Source organism: Hypanus sabinus, chromosome 1, assembly GCF_030144855.1.
Source record: "Hypanus sabinus isolate sHypSab1 chromosome 1, sHypSab1.hap1, whole genome shotgun sequence".
In the NCBI taxonomy this organism is placed as follows: domain Eukaryota; kingdom Metazoa; phylum Chordata; class Chondrichthyes; order Myliobatiformes; family Dasyatidae; genus Hypanus; species Hypanus sabinus.
Genome location: NC_082706.1, coordinates 34,839,558 through 34,864,262, shown reverse-complemented (window position 1 = coordinate 34,864,262; position 24,705 = coordinate 34,839,558). Strand labels below are relative to the sequence as shown.

General features: G+C 44.7%; 1 protein-coding gene and 1 long non-coding RNA gene across 2 annotated transcripts in view; one reads left to right on the top strand and one right to left on the bottom strand.

Moving 5' to 3' along the window:
• Positions 1-24,705, bottom strand: part of LOC132392608 (uncharacterized) — a 36,802-nt gene that overhangs the window by 1,546 nt on the left and 10,551 nt on the right. The window contains exon 2 of the long non-coding RNA XR_009511595.1: positions 2,921-2,974. This is a non-coding gene — a long non-coding RNA (uncharacterized LOC132392608). The remainder of the gene's footprint in view (positions 1-2,920; positions 2,975-24,705) is intronic.
• Positions 1-24,705, top strand: part of zgc:152830 (uncharacterized protein LOC767682 homolog) — a 70,046-nt gene that overhangs the window by 41,207 nt on the left and 4,134 nt on the right. The window contains exons 6-13 of the mRNA XM_059966725.1: positions 2,730-2,838; positions 4,334-4,458; positions 4,960-5,059; positions 9,929-10,004; positions 11,392-11,477; positions 12,034-12,138; positions 23,014-23,089; positions 23,345-23,463. Coding sequence (XP_059822708.1) covers positions 2,730-2,838; positions 4,334-4,458; positions 4,960-5,059; positions 9,929-10,004; positions 11,392-11,477; positions 12,034-12,138; positions 23,014-23,089; positions 23,345-23,463 — 796 coding nt within the window. The remainder of the gene's footprint in view (positions 1-2,729; positions 2,839-4,333; positions 4,459-4,959; positions 5,060-9,928; positions 10,005-11,391; positions 11,478-12,033; positions 12,139-23,013; positions 23,090-23,344; positions 23,464-24,705) is intronic.

The window sequence follows — 24,705 nt, the reverse complement described above, 5'->3', positions numbered from 1 at the left end:
CTTGGAAATGTTCTTGTATTCATCTCCTGACTTGTGCTTTTCAATAACCTTTTGGAGTGTTGGTTTGTCTTCATGGAGTAATTTTTGCCAGGCTACTAACTCACCTGCAGTTGGACCTTCCAGATACTGGTGTATTTTTGCTATCAGTTGAAACACCTTGACTGTACACTAGGGATCTCCATTTAACTAATTATGTGAATTCTAAAGTCAACTAGCTGCACCAGTAATGATTTGGTGTCATATAAAAGGGGGTAAATACTTAAGCAATCAATTATTTCATGTTTTATATTTACAATTAATTTAGTTAGAGATATGTTTTTGCTTTGACACAAAAGAGTCTTTCTGTTGATCAAAAAAAGGCCAATTTAAATCCACTGTGACTTGTGTTGTAAAACAATAAAACATGAAAGCTTCCAAGGGGTGAATACTTTTTATTGGCACTGTATATCCGGTCCTTAGAATACCTTCTAACAATATTCCCACTACTGATGTCAGGTAATTTCCTGGTTTATTCTTGGAGTCTTTCTTAAACAACAGAACAACATTAACTATCCTGCAATCCTCCAGCACATCACTGAGGCCAAGGATGTTTTAAATATCTCTGCTAGAGCCCCGGTAACTTCTGCGCAGGGTCTCCACGATAATAATTACATCAAAACTCTTAGTATTATGAACACTGGATGCAATGTGTTCCCCTACACAAACATGTCACCTGCACTGTCTCATTCCCTAATAAGTGATTTAGTATCGCACTCTCACTGGTTGGGATTTCTATGTACCGATTAAGGAAACTTCCTGAACACACATGACAAATGCTTTCCCATCCAGCCCTTTTACAGTATGGGAATCCCAGTCAATATGTGGACAGTTAAAATCACCTACTGTCATAGTCTTGTTTCTTGTTAACAGTCTGCGATCTCTTCACAAACTTGCTGCTCTAAATCCTGTGGACCGTTAATATGTAATATAATCACGTTAACATGGGCATAGCTTTCTTACTCCTCAGTTCTACTCACTAGCTAAGGTCTCCAGTCTATCGTGGCTGAGCACAGCCTTGTCATTTTCCTTTTCTAGTAATGCCAACCCACCCCCTTTGGTCCCTTCTGCTCTCACATCTAAAATAACAGAACCCCAAAACTTCGAGCTGCCAGTGCTGCCCCTTCTGTAACCAAGTCTCGCCTATGCCTCAATGTCATAATTCCACATGTTGATCTGTGGCCTAAGCTTGTCCACCTTTTCTGCAATACTTGTATTAAAATGTACGCCACTCAGAACATTAATCCCACCAAGCTTAACCTTTTGATTCCTGACGACGTGTGTAGGCTTAACAACATCTTTCTCCACAACCATTCCACTATCTGTTATAATGCTCAGGTTCCCGTCCCCTGCAAATCTAGCTTACCACCACCGTCCCAGTGCAACACTAGAATATTAGACCCCCACCAATTCAGATGCAAGCAGTCCCTTCCCTTCCGTGCAGGTTCACGTTCCCTGGAAGAGAGGCCAGTAATCCAAAAATCTGAAGCCCTCCTTCCTGCACCAACTCCTTAGCTGAATTGTATAATCTTCCTATTTCTGCCCTCACCAGCATGTGACATGGGTAGCAGTCCAGAGGTTACAACCCTGGAGGTCCTGTCCTTTAGCTGAGCACCCAATTTCCTGAACTCACTTTGCAGGAACTCGTTAACCCTCCTACTCATCATTGGTACCGATGTGGACCATGACCTCTGACTGCTCTCCTCACTTAAGAATACTCTGGACTCAATCCAAGAAGTCCCTGACCCTGGCACCTGGGATGCAAGGAACCATCCAAGAATCACGTTCTTGTCCACAGAACCTTTTTTCCCCCCACTTGGTTGGTTTCCCTAACCAACAAATCTCCAATCGTTACAGCTCACTTCTACTCACCCCTTCCCTCCTGAGCCTCAGTGCCAGTGACCTGTGCCCTTGTGACTTCTCTTTGATGGTTAGTTCTCCCCCCCCCCCCCCCCCACAACGGTATCCAAAGTGGTACACTTATTATCGTGGAGAATGGCCACAGGGGTAACAGTGCTGGCTGTCTGTTCCATTTCCCTCTACTGACAGTCACCCAGGTACCTGCCTCCTGCAACCTAGGGGTGACTACCTCCCTGTAGCTCCTGTCTATCACCTCCTCATTCTCCCCTATGAGTTAATGTTCACCCAGCTGTAGCTCTAGTTCCTTAACTTAGTCTTTAAGCAGCTGCACTTGGTGCACTTCATGCAGATGTGTTTATCTGGGAGACTGGTGGTCTCCCCAAGTTCCCACATCTTACAAAAGGAATGTATCACTAACTCTGGTCCCATACTTAGCATAATAGTTATGTACTAACAAGAAAAAAAAGCATACTAGAAACTTAGAGCCTATGTTTGTTCTTGCCAAAGCTAGACTACTCTTAACACTACCCCACTCCACTTACGCCTCCTTTCTTTTAATTGGTTCAGATAACTCGCTCCTGATGAGACTTGTAGTTTCCAAATGGCTCCCGCCATTGCAAGATGTCACTCTCACTCGCTACTTCCAACATTGACAATAATGGATGGTACATTTTGTTGTGAAGTCCAACATATTTCAAAAGGAATTTTATGTTGTATCTACCCCATTCATACTTGCACTATAATAGTAAGACAGTTGTTAGTTCCTATTAATGATTCACACTTCATGAGGCTAACATGATGTATTAAAACTTGCTTTTGATTCTGTTTCCCAGTGCTCTGAAGGCTGGTATGGTAAAGCCAGTTTTGGTATGTCCCCCAGAAGGATTGTTCAAAGATGCTCCCTTGGTCACTGTGCTTGGAGCTCTGCATGCTTTGTATGTTGTAAGTACAACATTTAGCTGAATAATTTTACACCATTTGTTGTTAAGCCAAAAGATGGTATCATTGTTCTGCAAAGGTTTACCTTTAAATGACTCTTCTCCATCAGCGAACTCCATTATTCCGTTCTCAGTCAGACCTGCATAAGGAGGAAGCAATTTGTTACTCTTTGCTTGTGGGTTAAAATCAAGATGGTGGTACTTGGCATTATTTTGTAACTTCAAAACATTAATTGAAGTGAAACATGGGAGTCCGATTCTACAGGGGTAGTTTACTCTGTATGCAATTGACATATTTTTGCATATAATCCATAATTATTTAAACAACCAAGAATGCATAATCAAATATGAGAAAGACTGCAGATGTTTGAAATCTAAGGCAACACACAAAATGCTGGAAGAACTCGGCAGGTCAGGCAGCATCTTTGGAAATGAATAAACAGTTGACGTTCTGGGCCAAGTCCCTTGTTCAGGATTGAGAAGGAAGGGGGAAGATGCTTGAATAAAATGGTGGAGGGCATGGAAAGAGGATAGCAGAAAGGTGATAGGTGCAGGTGTAACATTTGTTCTGCTTTCAAGGATAAATGCCCAGGAGGGAGATCAGTGGGGAGGGACAAATGGACCAGGGAGTTTCATGAGGAGCAAACCCTGTGGAAAGCAGAAAGTGGGGTGGAGGGTGGAAGGAAAGCTGTGGTTGGTGTGGGATGCTGTTGGAGATGACAGAAGTTACGGCGAATTGTGCTGGATGTGGAGGCTGATGGGGTGGTAAATGAGGACAAGAGGGACCCTATCCCTGTTAGGGTGGTGGGACGTTTGGGTAAGGGCAGACATGCGTGAAATGGAAGAGATGTGGTTGAGGGGTCAGAGCTGGACCATGTGAATTTAAGGGCAGGGTGGAAGTTAGGGGCAAAATTGATAAAATTGTCAAGCTCAGAATGGGTGCAATAAGCAGTGCCAATGATGTCGCCAGTGTAGTGGAGGAAGAATTGTGGAGTATGAGTGGGGGAGGCTTTAAACATAGACTGTTCTGCATAGCTGATGAAGAGGCAAGCATAACTTGGGCCCATCCTTACCCGTTGGGTTTGGAGAAAGTAGGAGGATCCAAAGGAAAAATTGTTCAGGTGAGGACCAGTTCAGCCAATGGAGGGGGGTTTTGTTGGTTCTTTTGTCAAGAAAGAAGCAGAAAGCTTTTGAAATCTTCCTGGGACTGAACATCCATGGTGAAGATAAGGCGGGCAGTGCCAGGGAAATGAAAATTACTGAGGAGATTCAGGGCATGAGAAGTATGTTTTGGGTGGTAATGATTAAAGTAATGATTGATAATCTTGGAGAGAGGTGGAGGGGGGATGTTTCCTTGGAATACATCTCTATTAAGAGTGCTGAATCAAAACATTTTTACAGCTGTCATAAATTGGTTGATGTGATATGTTATGATCCATTTAAATTACTTTCAGAATGTTTTGCTGACTTTCTAAGTCTGCTCTCATGTTATATTGCAGCCATTGGAAATTTGTGAAGCCCAAAAAGAGAAGTCTAATAAAGTAGATTATCTAGGTGTGTGGGCACCCAGTGAGGAGGAAGCGAAGAAACTTGTGAAACTGGCATCAGCACTGGAGATGGGCAGGTAAGAACTACTGAAGGGCCATAAAATTACCAAGAATAGACAACATTAAAACAGCCATGAAAAACAAACTTATTATCAAACTGATATTTCATTTCTTTAAATTAAAATGGCATAACTGCATGAAGGTTTTTTTTACAGTTGACATGAAGAGTGTCCTGTGCAGTGTAATTTGGCAACTTTGATCTATTATTCTAAGCATATTTCAGAAATACTGTCACTTTAGTTCACTTGGTTGAGATCATCCTCTGTCCAAAGTAAAATCTTTTAAAGGGTTTATGTTAAAATGTTCAACAATGAATCACATTAAGTTATGAAACTGGAAGTCCAGAGATTCATGCAGTTCCTTGTAAATGTTCATTTAATGCAAGAGTCCAAACCTTTTTTTATACCACACCTTTCTACCATTAACCGCGGGATTAGTGGATCCCAGGTTGGGAACACCTGTTTTAATGAGTTGTCTGCATCTACCAACTAGTTTGTCTTGATATTATCTCTTTCCAGGACTGTGTGCAGAGATATTGGTGGCTCTGACCCAGAGCGAATGGCTGCTCCAAAAGTGGCTAGCTACGTTCAGAAAATTTTTCAGAAATCTGTTGTCACTGTAAGTTGACTTCAGCACAATGTTTGTTCTGAAGCAATTGAAAAATCTACTTTCTGCTTTCATGTACTTTATGAAACATTCCTGAAATCAGAGCACAGGAGCAGTTCGACTGCCTACATATGCCAGTTGTAGCAGCTATCCAATTAACTCCATTCCCCCGCTTTTTCCAATGCTCAGCAGAGTTTTCCTCGCATGTATTTAAAAAAAAATACTGTAAATCTGCTTCCACCAAACTCAGGGAATACACTTGGGGACATGATGTAATCGGTTTTTTTTTCTCCTAGTGGTCAAAAGTTCCTTTTCTTCCCCCAATTATCTGCAGCAGAAATTGGTACCCTTGTCTTCATTTACCAAGGAGTTGTAAAATATTTGGTACTGGTTTAAATTGAGTTGCCTTTTATATCGTTCTGTTCCGGATTGTGAAGTGAATTAATCCTGTTGAAATCTTTTTTTTAAAAAAAGACTTTCATATAAACTATATACAAGACGATAATAAGACAAAGTTAGACTATCAGCCTATCGAGTCTGCTCCGCAATTCCATAATGCCAGATTTATTATCCCTCTCAATCCTATTCTCCCGCCTTCTCCCTGTAACTTTTGATGCCCTAACTAATCAAGAACCTATCAATCTCTACTTTAAATATACTCAAAGACTTGGAATTCACAGCTGTATGTAGCAGTGAATTCCACAGATTCACCATCCTCTGGCTAAAGAAATTGCTTTTCATCTACGTTCTAAATGGATGTCCCTTTATTAAGGCTGTGCCATCAAGCGCTCCTCATATGTTCAAACAAGCCAGATGAACTCAGCAGGTCAGGCAGCCTCCATTGAAACTCATTTCAACGGATGCTGCCCAGCCTGCTGAGTTCATCCAGCTTGTTTGTACGTGTTGATTTGACCACAGCATCTGCAGTGTACTTTGTGTTTACTGCTCGTATGTTGACCCTCTCATTCCCAGAAACAATCTCATGAACTCTCTCCAATTCCAGCAATTCCAGTTCTTACATAAGGGGCCCAACTGCTCAATACTCCCAAGTGCAGTGTAATCAATCCTGGCCCTTGTATTCTAGTGCATGCTAAATGAATGCTAACATTCTATTTTCCTTCCTTATCACTGACATAGCCTGCAGATTAACCTTTAGGGAATCCTGCGCAAGGACTCCTTGCAGATCTAATTTTTTTGAATTTTCTCCCTGTTAAGAAAATAGTCAACACCTTTATTCCTTCAAAGTGTATGACTATACATTTTGCTACACTATGTTCCATCGTCTATTTCTTTGCCCATTCCCCTGTTCAAGTCTTTCTGCAGGCTCCCTTCTCCCTCAACACTACCTGCCCCTCCATCTTGGTATCATCTGAAAACTTGGCCACAAAACCATAAATTCTGTCATTCAAATTGTATTTATGTAGACTTTGACTGTGAAGAGCCTTGACCAGCAGCCGTTCAGACATTGGAAGTTTTGAGACGAGGGGTTTTCAATCAGGTCACTGTTCAAGGATAAAAGGCAGCAGCGGATCAGTATGGGGGGGGTGGGGGTAGATGTAGTGTGGAGCTAATCTCAGAGGAAAGTGGTGGTGGGTGAGTCTATGGCACTGAGTCTGCCTCTGTGACTCAGAAGGGAAAGGGTGAGATGTCTTCACTGTGGCAGACTGTGGACATAGGTGTGAAGTTACCATAACTAGAGAAAAGGTTCTTGGGAAACCGGAAGGTCTGATGGTCTAGACCAGATGACGTACATCCCAGGGTTCTGAAAGAGGTGGCTGAGGAGATTGTGGAGGTATTAGTAATGAACTTTCAAGAATCATTAGGTTCTGGAAGACTGGCAAATTGCAAATGTCGCTCCAGTCTTCAAGAAGGGAAAGGGGCAGAAAAAAGGAAACTAAAGGCTAGTTTGTCTGACCTCAGGAGGACTAGAATATAAAAGCAAGGATGTAATGTTGAGACTTTATAAAGCACTGTATTGTGAGCAGTTTTGGGCCCCTTATCTTTTAAAGGATATGCTGACACTGGAGAGGGTTCAAAAGAGGTTCACAAAAATGATTCCAGGATTAAATGCCTTGTCATATGAAGGGTGTTTGCCCCTGTGTCTGTATTCACTAGAATTCAGAAGAATTGAAACCTGTCGAATGGTGAAAGACCTTGATAGTGTTCCCTATGGTGGGAGAGTCTGAGATCAAAGGACACAGCCTCAGAATAGAGGGTGTCCTTTTAAAACAGAGATGAGGAGGAATTTCTTTAGCCAGAGAGTGGTGAATCTGTGGGATTCATTGCCACAGGCAGCAGTAGAGGCCAAGTCTTTAAGAATATTTAAGGCAGAGGTTGATAGATTCTTGATGGGTCAGGACATGAAGGGACATGGTGAGAAGGCAGGAGATTGGGGCTGAGAGGAAAATTGGATCAGACATGATGAAATGGTGGAGCAGACTCGATGGGCCAAATGGTCTAATTCTGCTTCTACATCTTAGGGTCTTATAACATGAAGAGAGGTGATCTCAATATCAACCCCTATGGAACATCACTTGTCATTTGCAGCCAACTGAAATCAGCTCCCTTTTTTAAACTTTTTTGTCTCCTGCCAACCAGCCAATGCTCTATCCATGTTAGTGTCTTTCTTGTAATGCTTTCTGAATTTGTTAAGCAGCTTCATGCATGGCACTTTGTCAAATGTCTTCTAATTATACAACATCCACTGTCTCTCTTTTATCTATCCTGCTTGTTATTTCCTTAAAGAATTCCAACAGATTTGCCAGGCAAGAATTCCCTTTAAAGAAACCATACTGACTTTGGCCTATTTTCTTTGTATTCTGAAACCGCATCCTTAATGATTGACTCCATCATTTCAACCATTAAAGTCAGGTGTAATCTCTTCTGTAATCTTCTTTCTTCTGCCTCCTTCCATTCTTAAAGATCAGAGTAACAATTTGCAATTATCCAGTCCTCCGGAACCATTCTAGAATCTAGTGATTCCTGAAAGATCAGTATTGGTGATCTTTTTGGGCGGCATGGCAGCGTAGTTGTAAGCACAACGTTTCACGGTACAGGCAGCCTGGGTTCAAATCCCTCCGCTGCCTGTAAGAAGTTTGTTTCCCATGAAAGTATGGCTTTCATCCAGGTGCTCTGATTTCCTCCCACAGTCCAAAGACATAGCGATTGGTTGGTTAATTGGTCATTGTAAATTGTCCCGTGATTGGGCTAGGATTAAATCGGGATTGCTAGGCAGCGTGACTCGAAGGGTGGGAAGGGCTTATTCTGTGCTGTATCCTCTTATATTATCTTTATCTTTTCTCTCCTTATGGTTTTTGCATTCTGTTGGTTTTCTACAAGCTTCCCAATCTTCAACTTCCCACTATTATTTGCTATATTAAATGCCTTCTCTTTTACTCATGTCGCCTTTGACTTCCCTTGTTAGTCACGTTTGCTTTATCCTCCCTTTAGAATGCTTCATCTTTGGGATGTATCTATTCTGCACCTTCCAAATAGCTTTCAGAAACTCCAGTAATTGCTGTTCTGCCACCATCCCTGCTAATGTTCTTCCAGTCAACTTTGGGCAAGTCCTTTCTTATGCCTCTGTAATTCCCCTCACTCCACTGTAACACTGATACATCTAACTTCTGCTTCTCCATTTTAAACTGTCCCCTAAGAAAAGCTTCCTAATCAAATCTGGTTCTTTACCCAACACCCAATCCAGAATTGCTTTTCCCTTGGACTCAACCACAAGCTGCTCTTAAAAAGCCATCTTGTAGGCATTCTGCAAATTCTTTCTCTTGGAACCCAATATCAACCTGCATATTGAAATTCTTCCCCGCACCCCCTACCCCGACTTTTGTAACATTGCCCTTTTGTACGCGCCTTTTCTATCTCCTGTTGTAATTTGTAGCCCACATCCTGGGTACTGTACAGAGGGCTGTATGTAACTTCCATCAGTGCCTCTTTACTCTTACAGTTTCTTAATTCTACCCCCAAGAATTCTACATCTTCCAATCGTATGTCACCTCTTTCTAAGGATTTGATATCTTTTTTTTATTATTAGCAAAAGAGCTACCCCATCCCCTGTGCCTACCTGCTCATCATTGTGTATCTTCGGATGTTAAACTCCCAACTGTGATCTTTCAGCCACCACTCAGTGATCCCTGCCAATATCAAACTGTACCATGACATCATCTACCTTATTACTATGTGGATTCAATTATTACACTTTAAGTCCTGTATTCATCCTTTTCTAATTTGCTCTCTTGTTACACTTCAACTCATCCCACTGACTGCAATATTGCCATATCATTTGTGTGTCTTTCCTCACAGTCTCACTCCACAATGCATCGACTTGTTCACCAATTGCCCCATCATTAGCCCTTTCACTCTGGTTCCCATCCCCAAATTAGTTTAACTCCTTCCCAACAGCTCTAGCGCACCTGCCCATAAGGATATTTGACCCCACTGTCTTCAGGAGTTGCTTGTCCTTTTTTTAAAAACAGGTCATACCTTCCCCAGAAGAGATCCCAATGATCCAGAAATCTGAAACTCTGCACTACTTCCTCAGCCACTTATTCATCTGTACTATCATCCTATTCCTATCCTGACTAGCACGTGGTATTGGGAGTAATCCAGAAATTACTATCTTGGCTGTTCTACTCTTCATCCCCTTCCCTAACTCCCTTTACTCACTGCACAGGACCTCCTCCCGCTTTCGATCTATGTGCACCACAACTTCTGACTGCCCACCCTCCCTGTTGAGAATCTTATGCAGCTGCTCTTGTAGTGATATAATATATATAGTTATTAGGTACCTAGCTATTCATAAGGATGTGTATTTTTGGCGTGAGTTTGCTTCCAGTGAAAGCCAGTTTAAAGTTATTTTTTTTTTGCCAGGTTTCAGTGACTAGTGATTTAAGTACTCTCCAGGAGCAATACCCATGCTTGGCAGCAGTCAATCGCTGTGCCAAAGGTCAGTTGGTCATTCAATTGCATTCTGATTTAAAAAAAATGTAATTTTGATACATGCAGTTGCTCCATGTGCTAGAATCCAACACTGTATAGCTGTCTCTTCCCACCCTGCCAAAGCGCCAAATGTTTATTTCCCCTCCATAGATGCTGCCTGACTTACTGAGTTTGAGTTGTGCAACACAGACAAAATGCTGAGGAAATGCATTCTTTCAATGAGTTTGGTCTTTCTATTGTAGCAATTTACTCCACAGGTAGGGCAGCATCTGTGGGTGGCAGGGGGTGGAACTGTTGACATTCCAAGGTAAAATCCTGAATCAGGTCTGAGGGTGGAGAGGGAAGATGCGTATACAGAGGTGAGGTGGAGTGGTGGGAAAGGAACTGGAGGTGTTTGGTGGTCTGAAGGGTGAAACATGGTAGGCGGGTTGTGCCAGGGAGGGGAGGGCAGGGAAGAGTTTGGAGACAATAACTAGTGAATAATTGATGGAGGCAGACAAAGAGAATGTCAGTGTCTCCCAACTCACTCCCTTCCTTCCCTTACATTTTCACCTCCCATAGTCACCCTTGCTGTCTCATCCCTTTGCACTCTCAGTTCTGATGCAGAGTTTTGACCTGAAACTGACAGAGAAGAAAATAGAGCATTCACCCTTCGCAGATGCAGATTGACTCACTGAATTCCTCCAGCAGATTGCTGCTTTAGGTCCTAGTATCTATAGTCTCTTGTGCCTCGACCTTTGTTAATCCACTTTATTTCTGTGGCTTCCAAATTGTCCATAAGTCCATAAATTTGTGATTAATTGACAATTCCTTTTTAATATACATTTCATCGCTTGGGCGACAATGAAAGCAAATTGTATGCACTCTATTAGACTGTAATTTCAGAGTGCTTGAATTGTGATGTTTTTATTCTAATCATGTGATCCTATAATTCTGCATATGGAAATCGCAGTAGTGTTACTTCCTCCTTTCAAAAGGATCAGAAGTGGATGGAAAACTGCAATGAGGCGGAGTGCAAGAAAGTTAAGATGTTAACGTGCATGAGGTTTCAAAAGTGATTATCAGGCAAAATAGTAAAAGAGGATGGGTCCTTTTGAGGCAAAAGTGAGAACTAGCAGGTCCATGGATGCTGAGGGCAGTGTGCATCTTCGAGAGTGTTTCCGAAGTTATAATGAAGACTGATAATGGTGGGGGGTGGGGGGAGAGTCTTCCAATCTGGAGTGTTGGAAACTGAATTCTGGTACTTAAGCCATTAAAGCTTTTACTGATCTATTCAAGGCAAATTTTTAGTTTTGCATTCTCAAGATAGGTTCTACTGTATGTGGCCATATAATGGACTAAATGGTGATGTATAAAAATAGTTGTTTTTCTTTCTCTCCCTTAAATCTCTTCAGATGTGCAGCGTCATCAGGCACGGGTTATTATGCTGGAATATCATGGAGCAGGTGCCAAAGACAAAACACTTCTGATTGTTGGCAAGGTATAAATCTATGTAATGGCTCAAGACTGATGCCTTGTTGTTTTAATGGTACTGCAATGTTTTTATCATTTCACTTAATTTTAAATACCAGCCCTCTGCAATGGTTAGCATCTTAATGATTATCATTTAATTGGTCTGAACTGAAGTTACAATTGAAAACTGCCAGAAACACTCAGATGGCCAAGCACCATTTGTAAGGGCCTTTTCCCTGAAATGTTAGTTGGTTCTCTTTCCACAGACTTTGTCTGATTTTGTGTTTCTGGTATTTTGCTTTCATTCATTCTCAAGCACATGTTTGAAGAGATTGGATGAGGGATTTAGGAATGGATGAAGTAACTACATGACTTTAAGTAATCAATATCTCAAATAAACTTTCAGATGGTGGTGGAACCCTAGGGTATTTTGTATGGATTAAGAAAAGAGGACTGAGCTGCCATTTTTAACAATTTGGGCAAATTTATTTTAAAAAAAAGTGTGGAATAATTTACATTTGTATTGACTAGTTGATACCAGTTACGTAATTGTTCATATTTTTGTAAAAAAAAATTGTTCCCAGGGAGTAACCTATGATACCGGTGGTGCAGACATCAAAGCTGGTGGCATTATGGCAGGAATGCACAGAGATAAATGTGGAGCTGCTGCTGTGGCTGGACTCTTCCAGGTACAAGCTTATCTTCTGTTGATTATTTAAGTTGGTCCATGACTTGCCTTAGCCATGATTCTTTAACTTTTGTTCCCACTGGTGTGAGCACTAAGCAGCACCAGGCTGCATCTCCTTTTTCAAGAGACGCTAGTCTATGCAGTCAGAAATAGCACTGTCAGCAAAGTAATGCTGATAGCTTTTAAAACCACTAAACATAAGAAGTAGGAGTGGAATTAGACCTCTTCGTCCATCAAGTCTGCTTCACCATTACATCATGGCTGATTTATTTTCCCCATAACCTTTGATGCCCTTACTAATCAAGAACCTATTAACTTCTGCTTGAAATATACACAATGACTTGGCCTAGCCAGCTGGTGGTGTAGTGGCATCCGCACCAGACTTCAGGGTGAACGGTCCTGGGTTCGAATCCAGCCAGCTACTTGCACACATTCCATCTGTGCTGGGTTCAGTGTCAAGCTAGTAACTCAGCCTCGTAAATAACAGTCACATACTAAAGAAATGGCAAAGTTGCCACCCGAGGCGCCAGGGGAACAGCAACAGCTTAGCCTACGCAGACTCAGTACCCTCTGCTTAAAGAAATTCCTCCTCGTCTCTGTTCTCAATGATGCCCTGGTGATGAGTAAATGAGATTTAATGCCGATTGGGAAACAGGTAGCTGGCATGTTTCTAATTTTTATTTTATCTGCTATCCTCTCTCACTCCGTTGCCACCATGACTCTATTTCTCCTGATACCTTCACTTTCCTATCACCCTCCCTTCCACGTTCCCCCAACTCTTCCTTTCTTTCCCTGTGCTTATCTATTTTGCACTTGCACCTGAAACATTGACCCAATGTTACCTGTGCCACCAAGTCGGAAGGTACTTTGTTACCAGTCTGTGATCTTCCTGTTAGAAACAGGACATCACACCAATCTTAACCAATATGCACATTTTAAAGGAGAGAATAAAACTATAGCTCTGAAAATCCTTGCGTATCCGGTAACCCTATGGTCTCTGCTTCAGAGGCAGATTCTAGAACGTCTTGAAAGAGGTTGAACCCTTGCAAGAAAACAGCTCCTGATAATGTACCTGGTAGGATTCTGAAAGCCCGTGGAAACCAACTGGCAGTTGTGTCCAAAGACATTTTCAGTCTTTCATTGCTGTAGTCAGAAGTTCCCACCTGCTTCAAAAGGGCGACGAGTTTACCAGTGCCCAGTAAGAGCAGGCTGAGCTGCCTTAACAACTATCATCCAGTAGCACTCACATCTACTGTAATGAAGTGCTTTGAGAGATTAGTTTTAGCCGGTCAACTTCTGCCTAAGCCAGGACCTGACCCACCACAATTTGCCTATCACCACAATTAGTCTACAGTGGATTGGCTCTTCTCACAGCCTTGGTACACCTGAACAGCACTAATACTTGCATCAGGCTGCTGTTAATTGACTGCAGCTTAACATTTAAAACTATCATTCTTATAGTTCTGATCAAAAAGCTCCAAAACCTGGGCCTTGGTACTTCCGTCTTCAATTGGTTCTTAACTTCTGCACCGGAAGACTACAATCTGTGTGGATCAGAAATACTTAACGTTGGTGCACCTCAAGGATGTTTGCATAGCCCACTGCTCTACTCTCTCTACTCTCATGACTGTCTGGCTGGACACAGCTCAAATGCCATTTATAAATTTGCTGACGACACAACTATTGTTGGCAGAACTTCAGATGGTGACAAGAAAGCGTACAGGAGCGAGATAGATCAGCTGGTTGAGTGGTGTCGCAGCGACAACCTTGCACTTAACGTCTGTGAGACCAAAGAACTGATTGAGGGCTTCAGAAAGGATAAAATGAGAGAACACACACCAGTCCTCAGAGGGATCAGAAGCAGAAAGAGTGAGAAATTTCAAGTTTCTGGTTGTCAACGTTGCTGAGGGTCCATCCTGGGCCCAACATATCGATAACATTTACAAAGAAGGCACAATAGTAGCCGTCATTCATTAGGAGTTTGAGGAGATTTGGTATGACACTTGCAAATTTCTACAGATGTACCGTGGAGAGCATTCTGTCTGGCTGTATCACTGCCTGCTGTGAGGTGTGGGAGGAAACCACTGCACAGGATCAAAATAAGCTGCAGAGTTGTAGACTCAGCTCCCTGGGCACGAGCCTCCCTGGCATGCAGATCATCTTTAAGGAGGAATGTTTCTAAAAGGCAGCATCTTTCATTAAGGACCCACATCATCCAGGACATGCCTTGTTCTCATTGCTACCATCACAGAGTAGGTACATGCACTCAGCGATTCAGGAACAGCTTCTTTCCCTCTGCTATCAGATTTCTGAATGGACGTGGAATCCATGATCACTACTTCACTACTTTTTTCCTCTCTTTTGCACTACTTACTAAATTTGACATTTAAAAATATATATATACTTACTGTAATCTAGTTTTAATTATGTATTACTATGTACTACAGTTGCATAACAATAAATTTCACGACATATGCCAGTGATGTCAAACCAGATTCTGATTCTTACATTGTCTTCCTGAAACATTCACCCAGCCTCCATCTGAATAAGCATTCAGAAGTTAATTAATTTCTACAAATTAATCTCTCCCACACCAGTACTGTTAGTATTGGACAGTGTCTACAGGAAAGCATTGCATCTTTGAAAAGAAACTGGTATGTTGAATGTATAAATTCCATATTTTATGGTTGTTCTGTAAGGTTCAGACATGCTTCATAGCACCATGCTAATGTATAATATTGTTGCTTATTATCCTTTTAATATATTCATAGAAAGAGGCCTTTCCATTCACCATGTCCATGCCAACCACATACCTTGATACACTAATCCCGCTTTTCAGCATGTGGTTTATAGCCCACTATTCCTTGACAGTTTGTATGCTTTCTCAATTTTATGCAACCCTGCTTCCACCATCTTGTGTGTTTCAGATTCAGATCACATTTAAAACTCACTCTGAACCTATGCCCTCTAGTGTTCGGCTCCTCTGCAATGAAGAACACCTCCAAATATGCTTTCCCTTTCACAAAACGATTGACATTGTCTGAATGCTTTATTTTTCTAAGTGCACACCATAAGAAGTTTTAAGAATTGATTCAAACTTTTTGCAATGAATTGGCTTGTTTCCTGCATGCCATCTCTCCTTTTAATTTCATGGGAGTTATGTTTTTTATTTTCATACCATTTTCACCAAATCTAGGGAACTCTTGAAAATTCATACCACAATTGCACAATTTCAGTAGCCATTTGGATTTCATTTTACCCTTCCCCCTGAGTTTGCCATCTTTCCAAATTTCTGATTTACAGTTATTGCTGGGATGTTCCTGCTATCCTCAAGGACATCTGTTTTTTTTTGTAATTTTTTTAAATTGAAGTTCATCATCAAACAAACATTTCCATAAGATGTATTTCAGACATTGTACATATATCATATAATCATATATATCACAAATCTCCACAAAGTATTTATCAAAAAGAGTGGAAAGAAAAAAACAAGCAAAACGAAAAAGCTATGTACAAGTAGGGAGTGATCTTTTTTAACAACCTATTCATTGATTTGTGAGAATAAAATCAGGCCTATGAGGCATTATGTAGTTAAACCATTTTTCCCAGTATGAATCAAATTGTTCCAGCTTATGATTAACAGATGCTGTTATCTTCTCCATTTTGTAAATGTCCATTGTAATTTACATCCTTGCATTTAAAGTTGGGCTCTCCTACGATAACCATTTCCTAGTAAGAGTCTTTTTACCAGCCACCAACAGGATATTCATTAAATATTTACCTCTTTTCAACTTTTTTTTATTGTTAATTCTGAAGTCTTTCTGTAGCACTAACACTCACTTTATTAAATTTCTTTCTTTTTAAATATGTAAGAAACTCTTGCTATTTCTACCAGCATGACTTTATATTTTATTGTTTTCCCTTATTAATTTTTGTCATTAAGTGTTTCTTGTATTTTTCCCAATCTTATCACGTGCTCTCTGTTTTTGACTGTTTTCTTTGAGTTTGATATTCTATTTGTAAATTGTGCGTAAAATTAACCATACTCACAGCACTGATCTCTCTATGTGTCATTGATTGGGCAGCAATGACTCCCATTCTGAGCACGATTTCTGATGTCACAATATGCAGCCATGATTTTACGCTAATGAAGAAAAACCAAACCAACACAGAATTCGAGGTTGAAAGGGGTGATTTATGTTTAACAGATCTGTTGAAAGTGCAGATTTGTGTTGAAGTTCATGAAGGCAAGGCAGTGGATATTGACTACATAGACTTTAGCAAGGCCTTTGACAGTGTCCTAAATTGGAGGCAGGATCTGAACCAGCTGGAAAAACGGCAAATGTAATTTAATATAGACAAGTGTGAGCTGTTGGATTTGGAAGGACTTGCACAGTGAGCGGTAGGATACCAACGGGTATAGTGGAACAGAGGGATCTGCTAACGCAGGTCCATAGTTCCTTGAAATTGGTGTTACAGAAGGATATAGTTAAAGGTACATTGGCATTCAATACTACCATGTTCTCAAAAATAACCAATACGGTACAATGCGTTAGCCTCAGTACCTCTTTATGCGACACCTCACCTGCAGACCCCAGTCAGTTCGCATTGTCAACAACATCTCCTCCACAATCTCCATCAGCACAGGTGCCCCACCAGGCTGTGTGCTTAGTCCCCTGCTCTACTCCCTCATCACTGTGTGGCTAAGCACAGCTCCAATGACCGTTCAGTTTGCTGATGACTCCACTATCATTGGCCGATTCAAAGGTGGTGACGAATCAGCATATAGGAAAGAGACTGAAAATCTGGCTGAGTGTTGCCACAAACAACAACCTCACTCAATGTCAGCAAGACCAAGCCGCAGATTATCGACCAAGGTGGAAATTGGAGTCTGAGTTGGTTGTCAATGGAGAATCAGATGTGGAGATGGCCAGAAACTTTGATTCCTCGGTGTTATTGTTTCCAAGGATCTGTACTGGGCCCAGTGTCATTACAAAGAAAGCACAGCAGCACCTCTGCTTCCTTAGGTGTTTGCAAAGATTTGACATGTTGTAGCGCCTCATTTCCTAGCGTATCCGAACCGACTCACAATTAGATAGCCTACGGGGGTTTGCGAGCACAGAGCTTTGGAGCCTCTTCGCCATGGGGGGCCGGTTGACAGAGGCTTAAAAGTGAGGCTGAAGTTTTCGAATAAAGTTTTTCCTTCGACTGCAGTTACCGACTCCGTGTCGTAATTTTAGCGCTGCTTGTAGCACACCGCTACAATTGGTGACCCCGACGGTCCAAACGATTTTTGGACCAGAAATGACCGACGCCGCCTCTGTTCATGCGGTTTCGTTGAAACTGCCGGGTTTCTGGACACAGCGCCCGGACCTATGGTTCCAGCAAGCCGAAGCCCAATTCCACGTTCGCCGGATCACCTCAGAAGACACCCGCTACTACTACGTGGTGGGCTCCCTCGACCAGGACACAGCTGCCCAGGTCGCGGAGTTCGTACAGTCGCCCCCGGCAGACGGCAAGTACACGGAATTCAAAGCCCTGCTCCTCAGGACTTTCGGACTCTCACGGCGCGAGCGGGCTGCCCGTTTACTGCACCTGGATGGCTTGGGCGACAGACCTCCATCGGCTTTAATGAATGAGATGTTGTCTCTGGCCGAGGGACACACAGGCCTCATGTTTGAGCAGGCATTCCTGGAGCAGCTGCCCGAGGACATACGCCTGCTGCTGTCCGACGCGGATTTCAGTGACCCCCGGAAGGTGGCAGCCCGGGCGGACTTGCTGTGGAACGCCAAAAAGGTGAGCGGGGCGTCCATCGCACAGATCTCCCAGCCACGCTCCCGGCAGCAAACCAGTCCAGGCCCGGCCGCAGAGCCCACTAACCCCCGGCCCAATGACCACTGGTGCTTCTACCACCAGCGGTGGGGCGCAGAAGCCCGCCGTTGCCGCCCGCCCTGCAAGTTCCTGGGAAACGCCAGGGCCAGCCGCCGCTGATGGCTACGGCGGCTGGCCATCGGGATAGCCTCCTGTATGTGTGGGATAGAAGGTCGGGACGCCGGTTTTTGGTCGATACTGGGGCTGAGATCAGCGTTTTACCTCCGACGAGTTACGACACCCGCAGCAGGGCACCGGGTCCCCCCCTGAGGGCCGTGAATGGCAGCACAGTAACGACCTATGGCACCCGTCAGGTGCAGCTACTGTTCGGCCCCAGCCAGTTCACGTGGGACTTCACACTGGCCGCCGTAGCCCAACCGCTTCTGGGTGCGGATTTTCTGCGAGCTCACAGCCTGCTGGTTGACCTGCCCAGGAAGAGACTGGTACACGCCGAGACCTTTCAGACGTTCTCCCTGGGCGCGGCCCAGTTGCCTGCCCCTCACCTCGGCTCCATCACGCTGTCCGACAACGATTTCACCAGGGTCCTGGCGGAGTTCCCATCGGTTCTGGCACCGCAGTTCACAGCAGCCATGCCCAGGCACGGCGTACAGCACCACATCCCGACACAGGGACCACCCCTCCATGCCCGTGCTCGGCGGCTTCCCCCGGACAAGCTCCGACTGGCGAAGGAGGAGTTCCAGAGAATGGAGGAATTGGGGATCATCCGGCGGTCCGACAGCCCCTGGGCTTCCCCCCTGCACATGGTGCCCAAAGCGACGGGGGGCTGGAGACCGTGCGGCGACTACCGCAGGCTGAACGAGGCTACCACACCGGACCGCTACCCTGTGCCACACATTCAGGACTTTGCGGCAAACCTGCACGGCGCCCGGATCTTCTCCAAGGTCGACCTTGTCCGAGGGTACCATCAAATCCCGATGCATCCTGACGACGTCCCCAAAACGGCTCTCATCACCCCGTTTGGCCTCTTCGAGTTCCTCCGCATGCCGTTTGGCCTGAAGAATGCCGCACAGACGTTCCAGCGGTTAATGGACGCGGTGGGACGGGACCTGGACTTCGCGTTCATCTATTTGGATGACATCCTCATAGCCAGCGGCAGTCGTCAGGAGCATCTGTCCCACCTCCGTCAACTCTGCGCCCGACTGAGTGAGTACGGTCTTACAATCAACCCTGCCAAATGCCAGTTCGGACTTGATACCATTGACTTCCTGGGCCACAGGATTACTAAAGACGGGGCAACCCCTCTGCCCGCTAAGGTAGATGCGGTCCGCCACTTCCCCCGACCCACCACGATCAAAGGCCTTCAGGAATTCGTAGGTATGGTCAATTTCTACCGCCGCTTCCTCCCTTCAGCTGCCCGGATCATGCGCCCCCTGTTCGCCCTGATGTCGGGTCCGAGCAAGAACATTACCTGGGACGAGGAGTCCGCCGCCGCTTTCGTTCAAACGAAGGAAGCTTTGGTGAACACCGCAATGCTAGTACATCCCAGAATGGACACCCCTACCGCCCTCACAGTGGACGCATCAAACACGGCAGTCGGTGGGGTGCTGGAGCAGCTCATCGCAGGTCGCTGGCAACCCCTGGCGTTTTTCAGCAAACACCTGCGGCCACCCGAGCTCAAGTACAGTGCTTTTGACCGGGAACTGTTGGCGCTCTACCTGGCAATCCGGCATTTCAGGTACTTCCTAGAAGGTCGGCCCTTCACCGCGTTCACGGACCACAAACCGCTTACCTTTGCGTTTACGAAAGCATCCGACCCCTGGTCATCCCGCCAGCAACGCCACCTGTCCTACATCTCTGAATACACAACGGATGTCCGGCACGTCTCGGGTAAGGACAATGTCGTGGCGGATGCGCTCTCTCGCCCTACCGTTCATGCCCTTTCCCAAGGGGTAGACTTTGAGGCACTGGCAGAGGCACAGCAGGTAGATGAGGAGATTCCGAGTTACAGGACTGCAGTCTCTGGTTTGCAGCTCCAGGACTTCCCCGTGGGCCCAGGTGAGAGGACCCTACTCTATGACGTCGCCACCGGCCAGCCCCGTCCGGTCGTCCCCGCAGCCTGGCGGCGATGTGTTTTCGACTCCATTCATAACTTGGCGCATCCCTCCATCCGGACAACTGTCCGGCTGGTTTCCAGCAGGTTCGTTTGGCACGGTCTCCGCAAACAGGTCAGTGAATGGGCCAGAACGTGCATGCACTGCCAGACGGCCAAGGTTCAGCGGCACACCAAAGCCCCACCGCAGCAGTTCCATCCCGCCCACCGGCGTTTCGACCACATTCATGTGGATATCGTGGGCCCCCTGCCAGTGTCGCGCGGAGCGCGTTACCTCCTGACTATCGTGGACCGGTTCACAAGATGGCCAGAGGCGGTCCCGCTCACCGACACCACCTCCGAATCTTGCGCCCGAGCCCTGCTCGCCACCTGGATATCCCGCTTTGGTGTACCAGCCCACATTACCTCCGACAGAGGCGCCCAGTTCACCTCCAGCCTGTGGTCAGCTATGGCCAGCCTTTTGGGGACTCAGCTGCACCACACCACTGCCTACCACCCACAGTCGAACGGGCTAGTGGAGCGTTTCCACCGTCACCTGAAGTCGGCCCTCATGGCCCGCCTGCGAGGAGCCAACTGGGCGGACGAGCTTCCCTGGGTCCTTCTCGGCATCCGCACAGCGTCCAAGGACGACCTGCACGCCTCGTCGGCCGAGTTGGTATACGGCGCGCCCCTGGCCGTCCCCGGGGAGTTCCTACCAGCCCCGAGGGGGCAAGAGGAAGAACCCGCTGCAGTCCTGGGCAGACTTCGCGAGAAGCTCGGTAACCTGGCCCCCATACCCACTTCACAGCATGGGCGGCACCCGACCTGCGTACCCAAAGACCTACGGAACTGTAAGTTTGTGTTTGTACGAAGGGGCGGGCATCGGCCACCGCTGCAGCGGCCATACGAGGGGCCGTTTACGGTGCTCCGGAACAATGGGTCCACGTTCGTGCTGGACGTTGGGGGGAAGGAGGAGGTTTTCACGGTGGACCGCCTCAAGCCGGCCCATGTGGACCTGGCGCAACCGGCCGAGTTTCCGGCGCCTCGGCGCAGAGGCCGACCTCCCAAGCAGGTTCTGGCCCAGGCTGTGGACATTGGGGGGTGTATCGCCGGTTCTGGGGGGGGGTTATGTAGCGCCTCATTTCCTAGCGTATCCGAACCGACTCACAATTAGATAGCCTACGGGGGTTTGCGAGCACAGAGCTTTGGAGCCTCTTCGCCATGGGGGGCCGGTTGACAGAGGCTTAAAAGTGAGGCTGAAGTTTTCGAATAAAGTTTTTCCTTCGACTGCAGTTACCGACTCCGTGTCGTAATTTTAGCGCTGCTTGTAGCACACCGCTACAATGTCATCTAAAACTTCAACAAACTTCTACAGATGTGCAGTGGGAAATATATTGACTGGATGCATCACAGCCTGGTATGGAAACAGCATGCCCAGAAAACCCTACAAAAAGAATGTATCACGGATTCATTACGTTTTAAATTTACGTCATTACATTTCATTACATTTTCATTATGATTTAATCCTGTTCATTACGGATAAAATCTTCCCAGCCATTGAACACGTACATGGAGCACTGTCACAGAAAAGCCATGCTGTCTTCTCAGTACTGCTATCAGGAAGGAGGCCCAGGACCCGCAAAACAAAGTTCAGAAACAGTTGTTGCCCCTCAGCCATCGGACTCTTCACTCACCCCAGCACTGAACTGTTTCCACAAACTATGAGCTCACTTTCAAGGACTCTTCCTCTCATGTTCTCTACTTTTGCATATTTCTTATTATTTTTCCTTTCTTTGTAAATACTGTAAGTGTCTGCAAGAAAATTAATCCCAGGGTTGTATATAGCAACATATTTGTACTTGGAACATTGAAAGTATTGAGTTAGAGGAGTGAGGATGTTATGCTGAAGTTGTATAAAATGTAGGTGAGGCACAATATGGAGAATTATGTGCAGTTGTTGAGAGATTTCAATAAGAATGAAAAAATGCAGAGAAGATTTACAAGGTTGTTACTAGGGTTTCAGGACCTGAGCTGTAGTAAGAAGTTGAATGCGTTAGTACTTTACTCCCTAGAGTGTGGAAGAACGAGGAGAGATTTGATAGAGATATACGAAATTGAGTGTTGGGGTAAATGCAAGTGGGTTTTTCCAACTGAGATTGGGTTGAATTGCGACAAGAGGCCATAGGTAAAGGGTGAAAGGTGAAATGTTTAAGGGGAACATGGGGGGGGGGGGGGGAGCTTCTTCACTCAGAGGGTCATGAGAGTGTGAAACGAGCTGCCACCAGAAGTGATGGGTGGGGGTTCGATTTCAACACTTAAGAGAAATTTGGATAGGTCCATGTTTGGGAGGAGTATGGAGGGCTATGGTCTGGGTGTGGGTGAATGAGATAGGCAGATTAATAGTTCAGATAGGCCGAAAGGCCTGTTTCTGATTATTGTTCTCTGACTAGGAGAAGCATTTCCAGTATCCCTATGGGCGTTACTGTCAGGCAGCACTGTGGGTCTGCTTTCAGACATGCTTACCGGAAACATAAACGAGGAAATCTGCAGAGGCTGGAAATCAAAGCAATACGCACAAAAAGCTGGAGGAATCCGGCATGCTGCTCTTGCTGAGCTCCTCCAGTGTTTTGTGTGTAACGTTTAGTGGAAAACTCTCAGTAAGTCCAAGTACATTTGTTGGTGAAGCTATATCAAAAGGCAACAAGAAGTCTTTTTCATGCGATGTGTATATTGCCTCAAATGGTGTAGTAATATCTGAAGCCAATTGACCAATTGTAATTATCTTGGCTCAAGTTTCATCTCATTTTTAAGCTCATGTTAACTGATGTGCAGGAGTTAAATGGCTAGAGCAATTTACTTGAAAGCAAAGCCATTTACGTTACAAGACTGAGATCATCGAAGTCTCTGAAGTTTTACCTGTTGATTTTTACTGATTTGAATTATCTCCAAATGTAGGTACTTTCAATCCTGAAACCCAGCGGAATCAGTGTAATCGGTGCAATGGCAATGGTCAGGAACAGTGTTGGATCGGGTATGTGATCAAGCAGACTATTGTAGCATTACTGCTGTATGCATATTTGCTTAAGTGGTGTTGCTTGGATGAAGTTCTGATTAATCAAGGTTGAATCGCGGCCAGAAATAGAAACTCTTTTCTATTTGTCCCAAAATCCTACTAAATTTTTGGATGGCGCATATATTTTCAGAGACAGATGTTACTGTTAAATTTGTCTGTAATGTACATGTAATTTAATTTAACTGTTTGAACCTGTGGTGTTCACTTGTGTAGATTGCTATGTGGCTGATGAGATCATCACATCTCGGGCAAAGAGAAGAATTCGGGTTGGAAATACAGATGCTGAAGGGCGGATGGCAATGTTGGATCTGCTGTGCCACATGAAGGAAAAGGTGTGTACTCTCCCACCATTGAAGAAAACCTGCTTGAATTCCAAATCCATCTGTCCACAGGGTTAACACAAAATAAATTCTGCTTCCTCCTGTTCTGTTTTCTTATTTTGAAAGAATGTCAATTAGAAATAGCTGTTGTGATTGTTGAATATTGAAGCTAGAGCAGGAAGATACAAAGGTTTTTTTAAAAAAAGCAGATATTCTGAAGGGAATCTATTTCTCCTCAATCCATGCAATCTCGTATCCCCTTTAAACGCAGAATAGTAAGTTTCAATGACTGTTCTCACCACCTTAACTGACATGTTGAATATATTTAGGAACTTAGCAGAATTACTCTACATATTTACAATGGTTGAACATCCCACATAGAACTCCTGAATATTGAAATACTGGTGGCTGTCTGAAAGCTCCTTAGCACGACCTCCAGACATCCAAAGTAAACTTTTGTTAGTGTTGAGGAATAGCTCCCTGAATATACAACTCACTAAAATATTAATCATCCTGAGGGAGGAAAGAGTGGAGTCTGGCTATGGGCAGAAGTTGCTGAAGTGCTCGGACCCGGCAGCCGGCTGAAAGACCATCATCTACCCTGAGGAGGTAGGATGCGTGGCTTCATTGGCTCATTGACGACAAGGTTACTCCGTGATATGACAGTGACTGGAGTGGGGCTCAGGAGGACCAACAGAGAGCTGGCTGAAGAGGCAGTAAAGGGCAGTTTTTGACTGTGGCTGAGGAAGGACGGAATTTGGGGGACCAACTATAACCCCACTGTAAGCTGCAGGGAGATGTCCTGGGGCTGAGGGAGCGAAACAGCAATGAATAGTCGTTCCTGGCTAATGACCCTGCAGATGACCTAAGGGCACTGTTGGAGGTGTGGTAGGCAGCCTTGGTGAGCAGGAAACATCTTCCAGTGACTACAGCCATGTCCTGAACTGTGCATTAAATGGCAGGGATTCACCTTTAATAATGTGTTAATTAAGGGCATGGCCACTTAATGCTAATGCCTGATCTCATCCTGAAGTTTTCCATGATCACCTATTAACACTAACAGGCATTGTCTTCTCTGTGCAGTTTCAATGGTACAGAATCAGTACTACACCCAATGATTGGTTTTGATGCCTTTAAAAATGTCAGTTGAAGTTAAATTATGAGCAGGTTTAATTGGTTCTCATTTTAATATCTGCCATCTACAATTTCCTAACTCCAGAATAATCACCGAAGAGTGTGAGATGTAGAAATGTA